Here is a 21,677-nt window from a genome sequence, read left to right as displayed (position 1 = left end):
TCCCAGCTGCATGTAGGCCACAGTGTGTCAGAAGGGGAAGAAGCAGAGGGGGTGCTTCAGGCACCATTAGGCCCACATCCTCGCTCCATCTCCAGGCATGATGTCCTCCACCACCCTCAGTCATTAGGCCAGTGGCAGACGCACAGCTGTCACTCCAGGGAGCTGGCAGGTGGACATGCTTCCCGTCGCCTCCCGTCGGCTCAATTGAGCGACTCGTGAACAAACACCACTCTAATACTTGGAGCCCACAGAATCTAACTCCTTGCATTTTTTCTTTGTTTTTATTCCACTTGAATTGAAACCATGACGTCTCTCCCCCCCCCCCCCTTATTTCTGAAGCAGACAAGTCACTGGTGACATTTCTGTCCCTGAGGACGTGAGGGGAGATCTGAACTGGCGGGGCTGTGTTCCCACCCCTCCCCTTCTTTCCTGACACTCCGCCTACCAGCATGCACCTGTCCCCCCAGGTGACACAGCGAGGGGAAGTGGGGAGGGGGGATGTCACGCTCCCTTCTGGAGGCCCCCCCGCTGGCTGGACCGTGACGCGTCACTGGCCACAGCAGAGCAGCATCACCTCCTCCAGGCCTTACAGCGCTCAGCCATCATGGAGATAAGAGGGAGGGAGGGAAACGGAGAGGGAGGGAAATGGAGAGGAAGATGGAGGGATGGAGACGAGAGAGGGAGATGGAGGGAGGGAGAGAGACGGAGGGAGATAAAGGGAGGGAGATGGAGGGAAAGGAGTAAGGCTGCAAGACAAAACAAAAGCGAGAAATGTCTCACAGGGAGAAGAAACGAGGAGAGGAGGAGGAGATGAGACACAACAAAGGAGACGAGACAGTGATCAGGGGAAGACGGGAGCCAATTACACGGAAGAGACACAATCAAAAACATGGACAAGAAGAAAGGGAGAAACAGAGGAGGGACGGCGACACAGGCAGAGAGAGCAGGACGTTGGAGATGTAGGGAGATAAGCAGTGTGAGAACGACAGAGTGACACTGACAAGAGTCCCATGCTAAGATAAACAGTCCATGTATGGACCCGTAATGGCTTTCCTCTAGTCATTTGTCACTCCATGTGAAAAGCAAACAGCAGGGAAGGCAATGGCGACTCTTTGCTCTGCCACTAACCATCGCCCAAGGATGTCTTACCACGCAGGCCCATCTGTCTATGCAACTGCTGCATGTTCCTGGTTGAGGGAGGTACTAAAAATGTGGAGCTGTCCAGACTGCTGTGCTGCGATGGGTGAGCTGAAGAGCTTGAAGTGCCTGATAAATGTACACGCGTAGCGTGACTCTGAAATGACAGTGACATTTCATGTGAATGTAAGATGATGAGTCACATGATGAAAGCATGAGTTTGATGGCAGTGATTTTTTATTTGACACTAAACAATACTATGGACAGTCATGCATACACATAGCTGAAATTAACAGAAGCCATAACTGCATCACAAACAAAACAATACACGTTTTGTGAAATAATACATCAGAATAAAAGACTAATGTGATTTGGTTTTTATTACCATTGTTGTGATGCTAACACATCATCTTGCCACATCAACATGATTAGTGTCCACAATCTTAAAAAAAAAATCTTTAAAGGTTTGATATTTAGAAAAACTGTTAAAAAAAAGGTCATTAGCGCCATCTTGTGAGCATATAAACAACCACATTTCAAGCTAAGATTAACAGAAGCCATAACTGCATCACAAACAAAACAATACACGTTTTGTGAAATAATACATCAGAATAAAAGACTAATGTGATTTGGTTTTTATTACCATTGTTGTGATGCTAACATATCATCTTGCCACATCAACATGATTAGTGTCCACAATCTTAAAAAAAAAATCTTTAAAGGTTTGATATTTAGAAAAACTGTTAAAAAAAGGTCATTAGCGCCATCTTGTGGGCATATAAACAACCACATTTCAAGCTAAGATTTGCTAATAATAGAGAATTATAATTTAAAAAAAAATTAAAGACAAAAACAAAAAAATTAAAAATCTACCTAAACAAAAACATCCAGAATGTCTTTGTCTAAGCAACGGATCAAATCAGACATGTCAAGATATTAAACAATATTGAAAAAATATTGAAAAGCAGACAACTTTAATGACTACAAATACAGAAACCGGAATGGAATGAACAGCTCTTAATTCTTGCTCTTAATTTTGTGTTGGTTGGGCGCTACAATATCTGCTGCCATTTCTGTCCTAGAACGACACCATTCACAGATGATAATCACGACCTGCACATTACTCCCTTGTGAATCTGTCTCAGACAACACCAAATCTACTGCACGTGACTCCAACTACAAACCCATCCGAGAGAAACGTCCAGAACAGTCCGGTCAAACCAACAGCAGGCTCTCTGCGGCTCCCCCTAGCGGCTGCTGTAAGGACTGCATCAACCTGGACTTCTTCACCGTGATCGGCAGGAGCTGCCCGTCGGACTTCATCTGCTCGATCTTCCTCGCCAGCTCTGCGTCCGTGTCGATGACCATGGCGCACTTCTGGGCGTAGCTCACCAGGGTCTCCTCGCGCGGCCGGAACGTTCCCACCAGCGCCACCGTGTCCTTGGCCGCCAGGTGCAGCTCGGCGATGGACGCCGTGTTGGCGATGGTGTTCCTGTCGATGCCGTAGTGCCGGAAGGCGCCGCTCATGCTCTTCTTCTTGTTGAAGGCCGAGAGCACCTGCTTGTAGCGGTGGATGACGTACTGGACGCCGGTGGCTGACGGGAGGAGAGGAGGTGCGGCGGAGGAGGAGGAGGAGAGAGAGAGGGGGGGGGGGGAATTCATCAACTGGAGGAGCGCGTTTGACTTTCACGTCGGGATGACATTATACTGCAGACTTCTTAGTCCCAGTCATTACAACATAGTCCTAGTCATAGCGACACAGTCCAAAAGGAATACCTCTTTTCCGGGTGTAGTCTTTAACCTTCCTCCCTTTCCTCCTCTCTTTGTGGTGTCGCCTCCTCTTGTTCTCGCTCGACACAGCGGACATCGCCGTGGAGACGGACGCCTCGGAGCCGCAGTCGCTGCTGAGGGAGGAGATGGAGGAGGCCCGTTCTCTCCTCCTCGCTCTGGGCTCTGAGTACGCCTTGCTGGCCTTGGGAGCTGCACAGGGTGGCGAAGCGCACAGACGACAAAACAATGAATACATCAACAACTTCACACACACACACATTTCTACGAAGTTGTTTATGTCTTGGGGCGGGTGGGGGGGTTGTTGCTCGAATGCTCTTTCTCAAAGTGCCGAACAACACCGAGAGCCAAAAAGAACACCGGCCGCTCCGCAGGCTCACCCTCGGGGGCGGGGGTGAACGTGGCGAGGGAGCGCGAGCTGGTCAGGTTCTCGATCTGGGTCCTCAGGAACTTGCGGTCCTGCAGCAGGTCCTCCACCTGTCTCTCCAGGGCCGTGATGCGCTCCTGTTTACTGTCCAGCATGCACTGCAGCTTGGTGATGGTCATCATCACCCGGGGAGGAAGATCTGGTGGAGACGCAGCTACGGATGAAGACAGTAGACACGTCACTATGGTGATGGGAGTCATTGGAAGTACACGATACGATTAAATTGCGTGAGGTCTGAATCAGTAAGTGAATCAGTGATGAAATATGTAGGAGATACATATATTTTTTAACACCTATTAAATATTGAAATATACATATTAAATTAAATACATCTTATTTATTATGCTGTACTTTGTGTAGACGAAGAACCATCAAAAAATAACAGTTAAGAGCAAGTAAGACACACAGTGGACTATTTTAAGCAGAAACAACCCCAACGAAGTTTCAGTCCTTACTGGACACTGCACTGCTAGGCGTGTTGTCCTGCTCCACGTCACTTGAGGCTCCGGAGGTCATGGTCTCCCACTTGATGATGTCCAGGTCATGGTGCTCTTGTTTTGGCCAGTGCTGGGCCTGGGTGTTCGACCGGTTCTTCCGTCTCATGGTGCTAGAGTCAATCTCGACGCAGGATGAGTAGACTGGGGGATCCTGCTGCCGCAATGAGGACATCTCTCTGCTCTTCCCAGGGAGACAGACATATGGGTCAATGACTTATAAGGATTTTCAACAGGACAATTTTTAAATACAATAAATAATATTTTGTATTGCATTTGTTCAAACATTTACAATGTTGTGTATGTGTGAATTTATATGAAACAATTGTTTAAACTGATTTTAGTGTTTTTTCATGTTCATGAATTGGTCATGACCTTTAAAAATGTAATGTGTTGCGACTGTGAATTATTTTTAAAATTGACATATTTATTTACATGTATTTTACAAGTTCTCAGTAATATGAAGTCTGTAGAAACATACTATTTGGATTTCTTCTGAAATTCTATAGTTGTTTATATTAGTTTTTGTTCTATAACATCACAGTCCCCTACCTACATGTAGTTAACATTCACATTTTCCCTGTGAATTGCACAAAACTGAAAAAGATGTATAAACAATATAATTCCTTCAGCATTCTCGATCAGAAATTAATATTTTAGCCTCAGAAATTACATATTGCATTTTTATTTGAATAGTTATTGGCATTTCTGGTCGCACCACATGATGGGGCAACCATATATTGTCAAAAATAGATTAGTAAGCATTAAGTTGCATGCAAAAATCTAAAACTGATTTTTATTCAAATCTAACAGATTTTTCAGTGAAGGCAAACATTTCATTTTCATTTCCACAACATACCATTTTCATTTAAAAAAAAATCACAAACCGCTTAAGAGAATATATAGCTACATCAAGCAGAACTGGCGGGATGTTGTCCATAGATGGCGGTGTGAGGTCTAATACAGCATGCGCCATCTTTTTCCTATCCCTATAGGAACCGGATGCAGCCCTCCATTTCTCTCTCTGCTTCTTTTTCTCTCTACCAGGCAGCTCACTTGACTTAACATAGTGAATCTTTCCCTGCTGTTTTCGTCTCTGGTAGCTGAAACAAATATAGTGTCATGTCATAAATCTACAGCGTGGTGTTTTCTTTTAGACAAATGACAGTATATGAATATTTTAATGCAAAAATGCATGTCCTCCACACAAGAACAATATGTAGTTCATGTTGCTTTTCAATTTATTGTCTTCATTTTCTGCATTTTACAACAAACCTTTCTTTTCTCCTGGCAAGGTACTCTGCTCTTGCTGCAGGGTCGGAATTGACGCGTTCCCTGTAGCGAGCAGTCTTTACTTTACTTGGTAGCGGCATCTGATAAAATGGAATAAAATAATACATTATCATTATTACAATTTTATTTTTCTGTACTTTTCTAATTATATTGTACAAATACTAATCATAAACCGTTCTCTGAAATACATGAAAAAATCCTGAAAAGCCTTTAAATCTTGTTTATAGAATATTAAAATGAATAACTATTTGTATATAAACCATCAAAAGAATAGAAGAGCATAAAACCTGTCGATATCGGATATATATCAGTCTTGGAAGGCATGATTCAATGGTCGCACCACATGATATTTGGTCGCACCACATTATTTTTTTTAATTCAGTCACAATTTATTGGCCACCTAAATAAAATTAACTAGTTTCTTGCACTATTACATTTTCTATCAAAATATCAATTTGTAAATATAAATTAACATTTATTGTCTTTTTGAGGTCATACCACATGACATCCAAAAGTGGAAACTACATTCCAGCCATTCACAAATTTATTTTCTTCAAAAAATGAGAGAGGGTTACAAACCTGCTTGTTGCTTTCAAGGGTCCTTTGCAAACGGATGTTGATGCAAATTCCTGTCTTTCGGTGGAATTCAAAATAAAAGCTCCAAAATTGTAATTTCTTGATGGTCGCACCGCATGATATTTCATAAAATGGGCATACTCGGATAGTTTGTATCTTATGACAGAAATATCAATACAAGAACACTGTAATTTAATATAAGACTACAAAACACTTTGGAAATGATGCCAAACAGGGCAGAAAATCAATTTCAATACATTAGCAAATTTCCAGAAGTTTCCAAAATAGTAGTCATGTCTGACCGGTCGCACCACATGATATTTTGACGTTTTCAGTAACAAAAAAAGGAGAAATGCCATATGATTTTTGAAAAATGAATGTGGTTACATAAAGGGGAGGGACATTAAATATTAATTGTGTTTTTTCTATAAATTTTGACGATTTTTAACTGGAGGAAATGCAGTCGACATAAAAACAACAACATCCTAAGATGTTGAGTGCATGCACTCACCAACTCAGTTTATGTTTACCGATGTGTTCACCAAACAAGGCATGCAAACGTTTCGCCAGAATTACTTTATAGTTACCAACATTAGGCCTACTTTATCGTTTTTATCATTTAATTTTGGTCTATGAACAGCAGCTATATATCACTAATAATCTTCCTCATCACACCGAACAAGGGAACCATAATTCAAATGTGTGTGAAGAACTTGCAACTGGAAAAAACACGTTGGCATTGTTATAGATTGCAAGCTTTGCAGAGCTGGGATACAGTAGCCTATTTCAACCCTCTCTGCAATTTGCGGACAAATGCAATGCTTATTTTCCTTATTTTAGCGGTCCATAGAATATTTCTGTTTCAAGATGGTTGCAAATGGCTGCCAGCCAAGCAGTAGAAATGGAAATTCAACTAATAGACCCTCCTTCCACAAGGTAGGCTACTTTACAACTGCATGCACCACATACATACCTCTAATGGCGTTAACACTGTTTCGGTTCCTTTGCAGGTGGTCAGACGGTCCGTCATAAAAACAGTTTGTCTGAAATTATATTTCCCACTGCCGATACTATGTGCATTGTTATTATTGCTTTGTTTTCGTTTGAATCGTTGTCCTCATATTTCGAAGCTTGGAGCGGTCAGATAGCCTACTGTAGTGTTCCGTGCGGTGACACGAAGAACTGCATTTTAAGTGAACTGGTATAATAAGTTTACCGTTTCCTTGTGTGAGTACTATGTGCATATGGACGTGCATATGGACTCACAACCTTGAAATATTAGGGAAGAAAAAGACCGAGAAACCTAGTGCATAGGTCTACGTGGGGCAATTAATATCTTTATTAATTTCGTTTTTGTACGGGGATAATCTTTGGCTACACTGAGGTAAATAAATGGTCCCTGTTTCACAGACCACAGCAGGTCTGCTTAGGCTGGTCCATATGCCACCAATCCTGTATTCACTTCAGCAGCCCTGTTAAAAACAGTTATCTCAAGTTGTTGAGATACAATATTTGGGACTGGAAGAGGCTATCAAATATGTTAACAACAAAGCTGCCATAACAGGGACACACTTGACTGTTGTTAATGTCATAAAAACAATCAGATTATGCTTCTCTACAGATTTTCCGTAAATACGTAACATATCAAGTGTTGCATATAATAGGTAACACTGCAGTGCACTAAATAGGGTTAAAACGCTTACACAGTCTTTTGTTAGTTCAGAAATACAAAAATACTTGACTTGAGGAATGTTCATTGTAGATGTATCAAGGCAGACTCCCTAATGATGATGAGGAAGTAACACAGCCTCATTTAGTCAATTTATAGTTTCCGATTAATATAACATACACATTTGACAGACAATATAGTTATAATATTAAAAACTATTATAGGCTTTCTTCGTTATATTTCCGGAGTGTGATTATTTATCAAATCTTTCTGTGCAACGTAACATTCCTTTCTTCGTCTTCTATATCACATAACTTCCATTCATAAAGACACTTTCGAAATATCCTTCATTAAATAATAGCTCCAATACAGTTTGCATATATTATCAAAGGCATTAAAATCCTGGGAGTTGAACTCGGGGGGGGGGGGGGGGGGGGTATTTGGATATTTCAAATCTATGTAATTCCTAACTGATGTAGAAAAATGTCTGCTTCAGATTGGTACAGTGAAGTCCTGTGACTGGTCTCCACAAATGCCCTTTGTTTGCAGGTGGTTGTGCTGCCAAACTCTGAACCACCTGATTCCACTAAGCACTGATTGAGTACATTTGACTCCAGCACAGAATTTCTTTGAAATTTGAGACCTGATTTCAGCTGTATCTATTTCAACACAGGATCAATGGATCAGGGTCATGGTACCATCACCAACACAATTTTTGCAAACATGACCATATTCTTGGATTAAAACAATAAAAAACATTGATTGGCTTGACCAACAACTGCCAAGGTCAAAGAGGCAAAACTGTTACATTGCCTTACACTGTTACATAACCTTTGAACATACAGTTAATGACAATGCAGCCGTGCATATTGAAAATGACACGCTGTGTTGCGGTTAAAATTACAAATATTTAGTAAATCAGAGGTAAGAGATGTTGTGTCTCTCTTCCCCCAACCCCCCCCGCTCCAGCAAAGACTCGCACTAGTCTGGGGACAGTAGGACCTATTGTAAGTTATGTTAGTTAGAAAGAAGCAGGGCCTTGGTCCAGTTGGGGCTCTGCTTTTTCTGCATCCTCCCCCCCCCCTTCTCTCCCCCCCCCCCCCCTTCTCTCTCCCCCCCCCCCTTCTCTCTCTCCCCCCTCTCCCCCTCCCTCAATGGCAGATTGCCAGGAGGAGACGTTTGAAGTCCCCGCCACATTCTGAGCTCAAGGCATCCTTCAGGGAGACGTCATACTTCTCCAAGTACATGTCTTTAATGGTCTCCAGATCAATCTGGAAAACACAAAAGACAGCATGCATTATCATTTGACAATCGCCATGGTTTCTGTTCCAAACCGTGCGAAGGCTAAACATATGCTGTACAATGTAAATACATGGGTCTAGGGGTACTGGATGTTTTTGTGATGGTGTGGAGATCTGGATGTTTTCACCCTTGCATCCTGAACAGATTCCACCAGCGCTCTGAGACTGTTTACCTCTGAGCGGCACACAATGATGCGGATGAGGGTGTCCTCGTCCGTGCCCGCCCCCTTCATAGCCTTGTTTAGGCGCCGGGCGAAGTAAAGCTGGGGGTTTTTGGCCACCCTCACTGGAGAGAGAAAATGGAATTTCAGCCAAAACAGAAAAGATCCAACTTTGATTGTGGGCCCTGATGACCAGTGGAGAGGTCCCACTGCTCAAAATGTTCAACAACTGTTCGTAGTCACATCCTCTACTCCCATACATCCTTTATTTCCCTTCTCCCCTCACACACACAGTCACATGACATGTGTCTCTCACACATACACACACACACCCAGTGCGATGTAGCAGTCCTTGAGCGTTCCAGAGGTCTCAGTCTCCAGGGCGTCCAGAATCTCGGTTCCAGAAAGCTGACAGACAAGAAGGAACGCACATGAACCTCTATTTTTATCACTTTCAAACTGAAAACATAGTAGAAGTGCTTGCTAAAAGGATACTATGAACTGACAGCTCTTTAAAAATACGCAAGCTATTTTACTATAACAGCGTAAATGACTATTTTAGCCAGGTGAGATCTTGAAGAGGTGACCTCACCTGCTCATAGATCTTGAAAGTGGCCTGAAGCTGTAGGTAGTTCCTGTTGGCCAGGATGAAGCTCAAGGTTGACTCATCTGTTCCAAAGCGACCCTCTCCAGCCTGGATCAGAAGTATGGCATGGTTGAAGATAAACAGTTTAGATTTCAGCTATGCATGGAAAATATCAAACTTTCACAATGTTTTAAACCGACCAATACCTCAAACAGTGCAACAGCATCTGCTTCGGCCAGACCTTCGTCCACAATCTCACTCTCGTCTCTGGTGCCCTACAAGAGAGAAAGTTTGGACGTGACTTTTGTGGTTAGATGAGATGCAGTCTCTTGGTCTGGCTCATGCAATTGAATCCGGGCTCCATTTTACTAATGAAAGGAGCTGGGTCTGGAATCAAGCCAGATTTGGTGTGTCTCTGTGTGAGTGTGTGCGTGTGTATCTAGGGTAAGAGTGAGGCCAGGCAGTGACCTGGATTTCAGTCCAAAGACGGCATGGGGAATTCAGTTACAGTACATGGCAGGAATCCATGTAGAGGAGCATTTCTCAAACCCAGGTGCGTAAACTGTCGACCCAAAGAGCGAGGGCTTCCACTATAGCTCACACTATATTATTTATTTGACCGATAAACTTGCTTAAAAAATTCATTTGTTGCTTAAGTTTACTAGTAAGGGTCTAAATGGAGAAGCCAGTACTAAGCCATGGCTGACTTAAAACAAAAGGAGAACCCTGTAATTATTCTTGGTCAGTTCAAAACAAAAAATCTACTCAGAAGTTAACTGTACAAAAAAAAGTGCGTAGAAACATCGACATTCTCAGAAGGGTGAGGTCATATACCTTTATAAAAAAGAGAAGCACGGACTGAGAGTAAAATTGTCACAAGGCTACTCACTTGCAAAAGACCAGTGAGCAGGTTTCTCACGTCTCCACTTGTATCTCCTTCAATGTCCGACTCCAGGTCTCTATCATGCACTAGAAACAGAGAGACAAGCATGACATGACAACACAGCTTGGATTCAAGCTACTGTGTTTGTCACCAACTCACACAAGCTCTAACATTGCATGTTTGTCCTGAGGACTTGGTGCAACACAAACAGGATGAAAAAGACTAGGGGAAGAAACCCTTAAATAATTAGATGTTTTGTAATTCTAATCCTAAATCAAATAGGAAGCAACTATGTGCGGGAAACCACAACAGGATGGGCAAACTATGGTTCAGATAAGGAGTGTGGAGGTGAGTTACAGTAGCATATCTCTGGTTACTGGCGGTCAAGGAAACTGTCTCCAAGCTCTAAACTGGCTCTAAACTGGACAACAGCATTTTCAACGAGAAGTGATATTGGTGCTTACCCTGAAAATAGCACTCCTTGTACATAGCAAGTTCCTGAATGAAAAGAACAATATGAAAGATGAACAATAAAACAGAAGTTGACCATTACAAGACTTTGTAATCTTGGAGGCCACTGTGGGAGAAATGGAAGGATTTACCATTTGTCTATATTAGTCACAATCTTTAGAACAAGTGGTTATTTATTCGAACCCTATATAAGATCATTTGGGTGGGTGTGGGCCTCGTGGCTAGAGAGGGGTCTTCCATGTCTTGGATCTATTAATCATTCTTGACTGGTGTTTCTCTCTCCCTCTCCACTCAGCTGACTAAGACTAACCAAGACTGAAGTCTGCCATCGGTCCATTGGTAGATACAGATCTTTTTGTATTTATTCCCCACCACAAATGTCATTACTGATGAGCTACTTCGCTAAACCGCTATGATGCTATAGTGTCTCCTTGCCAGGGATGTCAGTAGGTTTGTTTTCAAATGTGGGTGGGACAGCTTTTTTTCATGACTGAGGATGTGGTCGTTAGGTATAAAACGAAGTCTTTGCCCCTTGCTCTTCTTCTGTGTGTGTGTGTGGGGGGGGTTTGACGCAGGTTGAAACTCACAGCGTTGGTGGAGGTACAGAGAATCTCCACCAGCACGTCTTCGTCGGTGCCCGCTCCCTTCATGGCCTTCCTCAGCTCCTTCACTGCAAAGATGTGCGGAGGGTCCAACATGGCGATGACGGCATTCTCAAAGCTCCCCGTCAGCTCGCTTTTAAGCACATCAACCAACTCCTGAGAGAGAGAGAGAGAGAGAGAGAGAGAGAGAGAGAGAGAGAGAGAGAGAGAGAGAGAACTGATTATGGGTGTTACTGCATGAAATGACCAGATTGTTTAACAGCTGCACCTGGGCACAGGAGGTCACATATTGATAGCTGTTGTCAGAATATGTGACCTCCCTGTTACATGGCTGAAAATGTCTGACACACCAACCAAACCATCTCAGGTGACTAATCTGTCCTTGCCCTGTATAACCTAAAGACGATCACTCATCTGGTTAAATCAACAACACACTTTTGACAGGTTATGGTAAGAGATTTTAAACACTCACATCGTCATATTTCTCAAAATAGGCTTGTTTAATCTCCACACGCTGGGCTGCACTGCGGTAAGCCAGGATCTCAATGATAGCTTTCTCATCAGTTCCTAAACAAACAGAACATATTACACAAAACACAGTTCTTCCTAACCAATAATTCTGTGTAACCATTTATCAAGCATGTTCACTTTCTTAGTAACTACAACTCGAGGGCATCACCTGGCCTATGGTAATATTTGACCACATGCATCTTTGGAATGCCGTGAAAATCAATTTACTATAAATGTGTAACTCACCGAATCCTTTGCACGCTTTGCGGATTGCCTTTATATCATCGACAACATCAAACTCCTCATATGGCACGATTGTGGGCTGAATCAAAGCAAATAATTGTTATGACAATGTATGAAATGTGAACAAGGCCAACGTAGGAGTCATTTGCATATTCAAGTTAAATTGATCACATAGTGTGCAGTTGGTTGATTGTCTATTTATACCACTAGCTTTTTTGAATCTAGGGGGGTGGGAGGCCTGTGTGTGAACTTCAATAAGCAGAAACTGGAATTCGGCCGCAGCTGTCTTAACTAAACAAACAGAGGGGGGCACAGGGAGGGCTCTCCTGAAATGAGACTTTGAGCCCCCACCCATCCAAATACTACCCGTCCCCTCTGATTCAGTCATTCATTGTTTACGTTTATCTAACGGGATTATGACGAATTCCGCAGAGGAGTGGCCGCTTCCTCTGCGTTTCCCAGACACCCTAGTCACATGCAATGGTGCTGGCATTTAAATTGATAATGTACATTTCAGAATCACAAAACACTACACACACAAACAATGGAATGAAACAAAAGTATAAAACAGGTACTGCAGATCATATTTAACCGTAGTGGATGAAATTCTTACGAATAGAATAACGATATCACTTCGAGGTTCAGTCATGCGTTGAATTTAATTCTCAAATCAGAACAAGTCAGAAGTAGGCAAGACAATCGAAACATTTATATTTAGCTAAACTGTTTCATTTAACTAGCATAAATAGGCTATTCAATGTCCTTCAAACATGTCTTGTTGGTTCAATGGATCAAGCTGCATTCACATCCCCCAACCATAAAATCGTAACAGAACGCCGCAAGACTACGCTTACAGTGCGTAAAAACATTGAGCATTTTACTCACTTGACAGTTGCCCATATTTTAAATCTTCGTTGCGCTGTCTTCAGTTTCCTGAACACGCCAAAAGTCGTAGGTTGTTTTTTCAGCTTAGTTTGCAAGGGCCCTGGTGATGAACTGATCGACCGAACTCTGACGTCAGTGTGCAGCTAACGGAATTGAGAGGGTAACTGGGTTGGGTTAACCATTTACATATGCTTCATGTGAGAAGTTGGGATAGTGAACATTTCATTGGACAACGGGTTGAAACATGGAAATGTGTTCGTGGTGCAGATCTATAAAACAATGTCCAAAATGTAAGCGTTTGTGCCCTGTCCTTTTCCCTAAAAAAGTATTTCATCCATCTCCATTTGCAATAAGACCATTTCAGACTATACCCTGCTTGGCTGCTGAGCAACTTACCCTAGTAGTCCAACTAAAACATCTGAATCACAAAATATAATACTTAATAGTTGACAACCATACCCTGCTTAGGGTCATTGTAATAACATGACGTAATGCTTGCCAGAACTTGGTTGGAACTTCATAGTCAGCCACCTACAAGCCTGCTGAAATGACACATACATACAATTAGAATCAGTTTGGTGTCCATATAGCATTGATAAAGAGATGATTCTTTGCACATTACGCAGGAGATTGGCAGTGGTAATCACTTACCCTGGCAGCCTACACTTGAATCACAGCTCTTTCACTGGTCTTTATAATTGTCCCTGTGATAATTAGCCACCCACTGAAGGAGAAGAATGAAATGAACAAGTGGAACTCAAATGAAACCCACATGGCCCGTTAAACCTCACAGACATGTAACAGTCTCAATTAAAATAACCTCACGCCACGAGTCCATGCAATTAGAGAATGACTCACACTTCTCCTGTCAGCCAGTTGAACATAAACTCACAAGCTACCTGAAATAACTTTGTGATAAAAACTCCTGAAATAGTTTTAAACCCTCATCATTTAAACGAGTGTGTGTAACCCTGTATGCTCATGATTTTTGTGTCTGAGCCAAACTAACTTTGGTAAATTACAAAAGGTACCATAGCTGTTTTAGAGGCAGCCAATCTCCATCCAAAACACTACTTATCACTAACTTAGAAGCAAAAGTCAGACACGAACGGTACTTGGCCCACTGCACAACAATAGTTTAATGACATCAGCAGTCTGGTCTTCTGGTCTAGGCTGAAGGGGGACGGGGGGGATGGCGTTCACTTCACACCCACACGAAAGGGGGTCCCAGAAAAGCCTGTGCTGCGAAGCTGGGGATGGAACAAAGAGGGCATTCAGACGACCAGATGAGGAAATAGGATCTACATTCACCTCCAAGGACCCGGATCCACACTCTTGTCAGGACCTCAAACGAGGCTTTCACAGACTAGAGGCATCCCCTGGTGTTACCATAGCATGCCCTGAGTGTTACGTTTCAGCTGTTGACCGTCATACAGGGAGGAGGAATGGTACTTTATACATTTTCACTTTACACTGTGTAAAGAAAGTAGCTTGTGTTTTTTCTTTTCCTGCAGATGCTTTTCTCCAAAGTGACATACTACAGTGTAGGAAGTACAGAAGATAATCAAGTGTAAAGTTTTCTGCTGTGATTTTCTACATGCACTCTTTGTATGTTGCTTTGGATAAAACGGTCTGCTGAAACCTTCTGTCGAGTCTACCTGCTCCTGGGGTAGGATCCCGGTGGAACTGAACCTGGTCCTTCTCACAGAGTTAAGCTGGTAGTTTGGGGCTCCACTCCCTGGCTTCCCCCAAATACACAACTGCATGGTCTTATTGTGCTGGGAGAACAAGTGCAACAGGAGGAAGAATTCCCCAGCTTCAAATCACGAGATGAACTGTTACAATGGAAACGTGTGACTTAAGGGAGGGTAGTTGTGAGTCGTTCATGTTGGATACTGGCTCTAAGCTGACTTTTGTGTCGTCCATCTCTTTTGTTTTTTCAGGCATGACTCACCTCACGGTTGGCCAAAGCAGTTTTCTTTCTCTCTCTCTCCCTGTCCTGTCTCTTCTCCTCCACCTGCTGGCACAGATCCCTGTAGTAGCATCTCTTTCTCTCCTGGATAACACAAGGAGAGACCCGCTGTACAACTTACACTGTATCATAGTATTACTCCAAATACCTTTGGTGTCTGTAATTGTGATGAACTGTCTAAAATGAGACACATGCCTCCATGATGATGTTCGAGGTCTTCCTTCCGACAGATGGCATATTAATTGCAGTTTCCTTAGAAGAGGAGGATGAGGCGTTCCCCTGGGATGATATATTGATCAGTAACTTTAGTGTTTTCCTCTGGGATTTCATAGAAAAACGTTTGCGTGTTGCATCTGTCAAACATGGATACACACTGCCATCTAGTGTTCACAGTAATTTCTACAATATAGATTTCACAATTTATTAAATGTTTCAGTTTTTGTTTATGGTTTTGACTAAATATTTCATTGTCTTCAGCAGCTTGTTAACGGAACAACCCTGCTTCAATGAAGGTATGCCTTAGTTGCAGATTAATTCAATGAAGGTACCTTAGTGCTTGTGAATGAAGGAGTAGAAGACAAGGTGCTATTGCTCCTTTCACGGCTGGGTATACTGCCTTTAAGCCTCAGCCACGGATTACCATCTACAATGTAGGATACAGACATATGTAGACTATCCAGGCTGTCAAATTGTTGCATGTCTTTCTTTAATTGTCTGTCAATCATCATGCTAGGAGTGTGTGATCTTTACCTTGAGTCTTTCTGATCTCTGTGGTCCGGAAAAGTTCCTTTCTCTGAGAGAGCACAAGCCGACACAAAAAAAGCTGCTTAACGCGTGTGTACTTGTGCTAGTGCGTGCACTAATGTCTGTCGTGCTACTTACATTGATTCTCCTTGATGTGGGTACATTGGACGCATGCCACACTGGAAGACACGGTCTGAAAAACTGGCTTTGATTGGAACTACACCTCACTGAAAATATATCCCGTTTATCAAATATAAAGACCCCAACTTGTTCACATCAAAACAGATAATCGTCCTTAATTAGAAAGCCTATATGACCACACAAATGAAGTATTGATGCAACATGAAACAAAGCCCATCGACATCCTGAGCTTTTTAATCCGTTCTGTGACTTTCCATTTCCTGTTCCCTAATCATTGACTCACCGGGAGGCTTTCCTATCGCATCAGTGACTGTGTAATCTAACACATGCTTGGTTTTCCTGTACAGTTTGTCCCTCAGGCTTTCCGTAGGGGAGGACACAGGGGGGGGCTCTGATTGTCTGCCGAGTCCCTGCACTGGCAAACCTAGGAAGTCAATATAATCATGAAACATTGCAGGTGGAATCTAAAGGGGGAAAATTCCAGCTTTTAAACAGCATCTCTTATCTCCATTTCATCAGGAGGCATTCAGTTTATCATTCATGATAACTGAGTCAGCCCTCATGATGCTGATTGAATAACACAAGTCCCATGCCACCATCAATCATCATCATCATCATCTTATTGCATCATCACGTCATTTTGATGTATGGTGACTAACCATGGCAGGGTGTTACATTTCCGAGTTAGGTAAATATCGAATAATAAAGGCTAAATCATCTCACTTTTAAGGAAAGCTGCTTCATATCCATTGCAAAGTGGGCTGGAAGGCCACTGAAACCACATAGAGAAAGGGTGTCATCATCCCATGTTATATAAAGCTTATAACAGGTACGTAAAATAGACCTCGTAAAATGCTGATAAGACGTCAATGAATGTCATCATTCACAGCAAATAACATTGTGCTTGAGGTCACCACCACGACCCACGCTCATAGTCTGGCCTTGAGTCAAACGCAGCAATGCGCCGTGACTCACCAGTCTCCAAGCGCAGTCTTTCATTCCAGTCGTTTGTCTTTCAGCCACGCGCACCCCTGACGAAAGAAACGGTCGTGCTTTTTTTAAATGCACAGTTTGACTGTCGTCGTGGTTATTCAGGCAGCGTGCGCTGTGGAGTACGCACACCCATGACAACTGTTTTACAAGTGCAGTTCTATCGTCACATACCATGAGCGTTTCCCTGTGTGTCCGCCTCCGCCGCTGTTTCACAGTTCTGTTATGAAAACAAAGAGTTATTTGATCAAAGTTGTAGAATATTCTTCAGTAGTGACATAAACAGATGATTCTGTTCTGTATGTTCATACGTTTTGTACAGTTTAATGCTTGGATCTCGGTCGTATTGTTGTGCGCTTACCTGGGACGGAGTCGACTCCTCCCTGGCAGGAGAGTCTGTGAATGTGGAAACTAAATCAGAAAGCCAGTTAATACAGGGAGAAAAGAATGATAGTACTTCCACCTACTTAAAGGAATTAACCGGTGAGGTGTCCATGCAGTGTGGTTTTCCGGGTTGTCTCTGCCCTCTGATCTTGGCGTGTATATCTCCTCATCCTCATCGGTGACGGTACTAAAACAGTCATGTTGGGTGATTCAATTGGTAGATTAAAATGATGCAGTGTTGTTTTTCTGTTGGAGGTGACCGTAACCCACCTGTGCAGATAGTCTCTTCCTCGACAGTGGTCAGTGGTGCGTCGGCTGCTGGACAGACTGGATCTTCGCGTGGTCACACTCATACCGTCTTCTCTCTCCTTGGGACAGTACTCCTCCACAACCTTTTTTACCTCCACACTTTGCCGGCGCTATGAGGATCCAATCCACAGGGCACAATATGTATGTTTTTTTGTTTTTATACAATGATTTTCTGAAAGTCTAAATACCCTTCCCAAGAACACTGCTTTAACCACTAGGGCAGATAATCATGGTTAAGGTTAGGAGGCTGACTTACCAATGCTGACGCAGGTGGGCTCGGGATTTCCCCAGTCATTGGTGGCAACTCAACCACAGGACTCTCAATGTTTAATCCCTCAACTGCGGAGTTTAAACACGACTTGTTTGTGAATGAGAAAAATAAGAAATTCTCTACAGCTCACCCAAATCTAGCAGAGGGGAGAGAAGATCAGAGAGGGGACGGGGAAGCAGGCGCAGAGACAAAAAGCAAGCAAGAATATCACTATTGACGCGCTTTGAACCAAAATGAGTCAATAGTGTTTTCTATAAGTACGTCATAATTGTCAGAGGTTAGGACAATTATGACAATATACGCGTGCCTAATGAACTTGTAGAACTCCAAGCTGTAGAACTTGTCTTGTTTGAAGAGCTTTTCACCTTCATAATTGGTCAGATAGCGGTGTAAGCACGGAAATACACGAATAAATACTTTTTTCCGCTCTAAATATACAAGTATACCCTATGGTGGCAATACCCACACAACTATACACAGCGGTGATGTTTTTGCAGTATGCAACAGAACCATCAGTCAGTGCCATTTGTGTCCACGAGGAGACACTGCGCAACCGATGGTTTCATAACTGGTTTTTGATCAAGCAACATGCACGGTAAAGCCCCTGGACTGTGACCCGTTTGTTGTTTTTGCATTGCACTCCGAGTCACAATTTGTTTGTGCTCCCTCCATGCTCTTCCAGTTTCGTCTCTTTTTGGCTTGACCATGCCATTAATACAACAGCTTCCGAAGACAAAAGCTACACATAGCCTACTGTACACGACTACAGTACTTAGACACTTACTATTGATGTGGATAGAAACGGGGTGTTCTTTCTTCTGTATTCTGACAGGTGCGCACGCACACACAGTGGAGCATCTCTTCACGAGGTTGCAGAGGCCTCTTTTAATTGGGACAAAAGGTGTCACTAAGGCCTGTAGTTAATCATAGCAAAGAGCAGAAAGACAACCAGGGGCGATAATTTGGGAAACAGCCTTCAGTCAATGAGGAATGTATTGTACTGTAAGGGTATTCTGGTTGACCTGAGGATATCCAGGACCTCAAATTTTCTATTCAGAAACTCATTTGTGAGTTTATTTGAACCTAATTGGATACCTAAACCTTCAAATTGGCAATTCAAATTGTAACCTATTTCGTATATAATTTATGTACAAACAGTAGTTGTAGAATACCATTATCTGCAGTTGTGAAATATAATTATTATTCTCTATACCTATAGCTCTATGACCTCCATTTTATGCTTTAATTTTATTCAGCTATTCAAATATATTTACATAAGAGTGAAGTTCAATAAAACCCATTGTTTGGGCACTTACTGTACGATTGCAAATGTGTCATTGAATGCAGTTTGAATGTGGCACACTGCACCTGTTTTCTCTTGAGAATGCAGCATGTTTAGTGGTCTGCATAAGCAAGTTCTTACAGTAGCACCAACGAATAGAAATAGAAATGATATCATAGGCTACATGCTCATCCAAGTGTGGCTTATTACAATTCCTGGCTCTCAGCTGGGGGATTGTCAAACTGTGTCATTTCTATGAAACCATACATAATGAGTCCTCCTGGTTCCTGAAAAGGTGTTTTCAATGAAATGAATGAATGAATAATCATTCAAGCATTATAAGCATCTACCTTGTTTGTTATCTCAAAATATTAATGAATGTGCATCCTTGTTTCCCTCTGTGAGACAGAGACCTCTGTGAGACCTGAGTGCCGGGGCTACTGAAATGATTTCAAAGTATTTCTTCGTAAACTTAACAGAAAAATGAAAAAAAAAACACTTATGCCATATGATTCACTATTGTGATACAATTTCCTATGAGCTTCACAAGTCATCAGCAGTGTTGGATCAACACATCCATCGAGCACATCACTAATGGAACTGACTTGTGTACAGTGGGGTCCTTTCAAAAATGAGTTTGACCTACCGCACCATGCAGTCACCGTGAACGTCACCAGATGACCGTGCTGTTTCCTGACACAAGCCAGTAAATGCAACACGTGTACCAACAGGTTGATGTGACACTTACGACACACACCCATTTACAGCCATTTCTTTCATTTAACAACCTAGCTGGTGAAACCTTGACAGGGATATATAATAGAGAGATAGATGACACATCCATTACCCGGGCAAAGGCGGTTGCGTCTCCTGGTTGCCGTCGTTGGTCGTCAGCCAGAGCCTGAGGAGGCGATGGCGGGGGTGCTGAACGAGGACGCTTGGTGAGTCACGGCTGTACCCCTATACACACACACACCGCCACCCCTCCCAACCTCACGCACGCACTCCCCACCCCCCTAACCTTACTTACATACACACAGCACTGTGAACCTCTAATGACAATACTAAGGGGTCTGAACATGCTGTGTAGGTGTCCAGACCTGAGTTGGCTTTTGTGGAAGATAGGCAGTCTTTGAGTAGACTTTGTTGATGGCTACCCTTCTGGCTGTGCTGGCAGGAGCAAATGCTGTGAATTTCCTTAGAGATGATCACACAACTATGAGAAGTGAAAGTCCCGGACGTTATGTGGCAACTCGAAAGAGATTCATATTGAAATCAAAGTTGTATAATACAGTCCAGAGTGTGTCTGTTGGTTGAGTGAACTGAAACCATGCTGGGATGTGTGTGTGATACACCTCCCTGCCAGGTGGCACCCACACACTGAGACTGTGGTCATGACTCATAATCCAGCTTTGAGACATGTCATGACCTCATTGCCCTGCCCCCTCAACGCCCACCCAGCCCTCGCCCCCCCTCCGCCCTTCCCTGACAACCCCCCCACCCTTCCCTGACAACCGCCTCCATCCATCCCTGCATCTGAAAGGATGATGAGTCAGTGACAGACCATGTTGCCTTGTGCAGAGTGATCAGCATTCTCCTGTCTCCTAGCTCTCCCTCCTCCTCCTACACACACACACACACACCCCACAACAAAGGCCTTTGATTCATCTGGACACAACGATCATCGTCTAAGGTTTAAAAATAAGACCAGTTTGATGTGTCCCCGTACAAAGGAAACAACAAACAAAGACACAAGCACATGGAGTAACTACTTGTGAATTTGTGCACAAAGGTGGATGAAATGATGGAAGGGAACGTTTTTGTTGTCGTACTGCAGTCAAATCGACTGCATTTTGTCAAAGAAGTGAAGATGAAAATGACAACAAAAAACACCTTCTACCGGCTAAACACAAACATGAAAAGAAGAAAGAAGCAGAAGAAAGAGGTTGGTGTAGAGGTGTGGCCATAAGTTTTGGCAATGACAAATGTTGTGTTTTGCAAAGTTTGCTGGCTGAGTATTTGAGGAAAATGTTTTCACATGTTTCCATAGAATACTGGAATATAATAAGGCACATTTCATATTTTCTTAAGCTTTTTTGGAGCTTTTTTTTACAGCAGTCAATTTGCTCCTAAAATCCAATCAGAATGATAGAGTGATTTCACCTGGCTAGAACTAGTTCACACTTTCCCCTGTGCTGATGATATGACTTACTGAAATTATGTTAGCAGTCATTTTATGCCAAGGCCGAGCAAGCTTTGCAAACACAAAATGTATGTCGCTCCCAATACTTTTGGTCACGGCTGTAGAGGTGTGCTCCTAACGTCATGGTGGGTCAAACATCAAGAGGAAGTGCGGCCTAAAACGAGAGAGCGTGTTGCCAGGCGAGACCTTGTGGTTTCTGAGGATGAAAGAGTGACCTGTTAGCCGCTACCTCCGTAGCGTGTGTGTCAAGGTTCCTCTAATCAAGAGAAGTGGAACACTCCAGGCCAACAAGTCACGTATGACTCATGTATCATGTTGCTGTGTGTCGGCGCTCACATTGTTGTGCTGTAACACT

At 42.9% G+C, this 21,677-nt stretch overlaps 3 protein-coding genes and 1 long non-coding RNA gene across 9 annotated transcripts; all 4 read right to left on the bottom strand.

Moving 5' to 3' along the window:
* Positions 1 to 2,004: 2,004 nt before the first annotated feature.
* Positions 2,005 to 6,919, bottom strand: LOC134034798 (coiled-coil domain-containing protein 106-like). 2 transcript variants are annotated; one of them, XM_062479411.1, is made up of 5 exons: positions 6,689 to 6,919; positions 3,808 to 4,030; positions 3,306 to 3,506; positions 2,914 to 3,117; positions 2,005 to 2,732 (listed from the first exon to the last, which is right to left on the bottom strand). In XM_062479411.1, exons 1-5 carry the CDS (start codon positions 6,743 to 6,745, stop codon positions 2,353 to 2,355), a joined length of 1,065 nt encoding a protein of 354 aa, XP_062335395.1. In that variant the 5' UTR covers positions 6,746 to 6,919; the 3' UTR covers positions 2,005 to 2,352. The 2 variants fall into 2 exon arrangements, with proteins under 2 accessions (XP_062335395.1, XP_062335396.1); XM_062479412.1 differs by having other exon boundaries at positions 3,808 to 4,025.
* On the bottom strand, positions 4,719 to 5,866 carry LOC134034800 (uncharacterized). The gene is made up of 3 exons (XR_009932277.1): positions 5,719 to 5,866; positions 5,122 to 5,219; positions 4,719 to 4,949 (listed from the first exon to the last, which is right to left on the bottom strand). It is a non-coding gene; the product is annotated as an uncharacterized LOC134034800 (long non-coding RNA).
* A 146-nt stretch (positions 6,920 to 7,065) lies between the features above and the next one.
* anxa13 (annexin A13) lies at positions 7,066 to 13,185 on the bottom strand. Of its 2 annotated transcripts, none has more exons than XM_062479415.1 (11): positions 13,027 to 13,185; positions 12,145 to 12,220; positions 11,861 to 11,955; positions 11,374 to 11,541; positions 10,780 to 10,813; positions 10,322 to 10,401; positions 9,639 to 9,707; positions 9,439 to 9,540; positions 9,179 to 9,254; positions 8,859 to 8,971; positions 7,066 to 8,655 (listed from the first exon to the last, which is right to left on the bottom strand). In XM_062479415.1, exons 1-11 carry the CDS (start codon positions 13,039 to 13,041, stop codon positions 8,536 to 8,538), a joined length of 948 nt encoding a protein of 315 aa, XP_062335399.1. In that variant the 5' UTR covers positions 13,042 to 13,185; the 3' UTR covers positions 7,066 to 8,535. The 2 variants fall into 2 exon arrangements, with proteins under 2 accessions (XP_062335399.1, XP_062335398.1); XM_062479414.1 differs by having other exon boundaries at positions 11,374 to 11,544; positions 13,027 to 13,184.
* A 329-nt stretch (positions 13,186 to 13,514) lies between these two features.
* LOC134034967 (uncharacterized) lies at positions 13,515 to 18,698 on the bottom strand. Of its 4 annotated transcripts, XM_062479709.1 has the most exons (16): positions 18,622 to 18,698; positions 17,823 to 17,973; positions 17,528 to 17,676; positions 17,341 to 17,444; positions 17,235 to 17,269; positions 17,048 to 17,093; positions 16,859 to 16,914; positions 16,607 to 16,655; positions 16,167 to 16,307; positions 15,881 to 15,969; positions 15,749 to 15,791; positions 15,547 to 15,641; positions 15,194 to 15,316; positions 14,981 to 15,082; positions 14,685 to 14,804; positions 13,520 to 14,276 (listed from the first exon to the last, which is right to left on the bottom strand). In XM_062479709.1, exons 2-16 carry the CDS (start codon positions 17,859 to 17,861, stop codon positions 14,226 to 14,228), a joined length of 1,242 nt encoding a protein of 413 aa, XP_062335693.1. In that variant the 5' UTR covers positions 17,862 to 17,973; positions 18,622 to 18,698; the 3' UTR covers positions 13,520 to 14,225. The 4 variants fall into 4 exon arrangements, with proteins under 4 accessions (XP_062335695.1, XP_062335696.1, XP_062335693.1 ...); XM_062479712.1 differs by lacking the exon at positions 18,622 to 18,698 and having other exon boundaries at positions 13,519 to 14,276; positions 17,823 to 17,924; XM_062479710.1 differs by lacking the exon at positions 18,622 to 18,698 and having other exon boundaries at positions 13,522 to 14,276; positions 15,194 to 15,277; positions 17,823 to 18,255.
* Positions 18,699 to 21,677: the final 2,979 nt, after the last annotated feature.

Source organism: Osmerus eperlanus, chromosome 15 (assembly GCF_963692335.1).
Source record: "Osmerus eperlanus chromosome 15, fOsmEpe2.1, whole genome shotgun sequence".
NCBI lineage: Eukaryota > Metazoa > Chordata > Actinopteri > Osmeriformes > Osmeridae > Osmerus > Osmerus eperlanus.
This window is presented reverse-complemented; position numbering and strand designations above follow the sequence as displayed.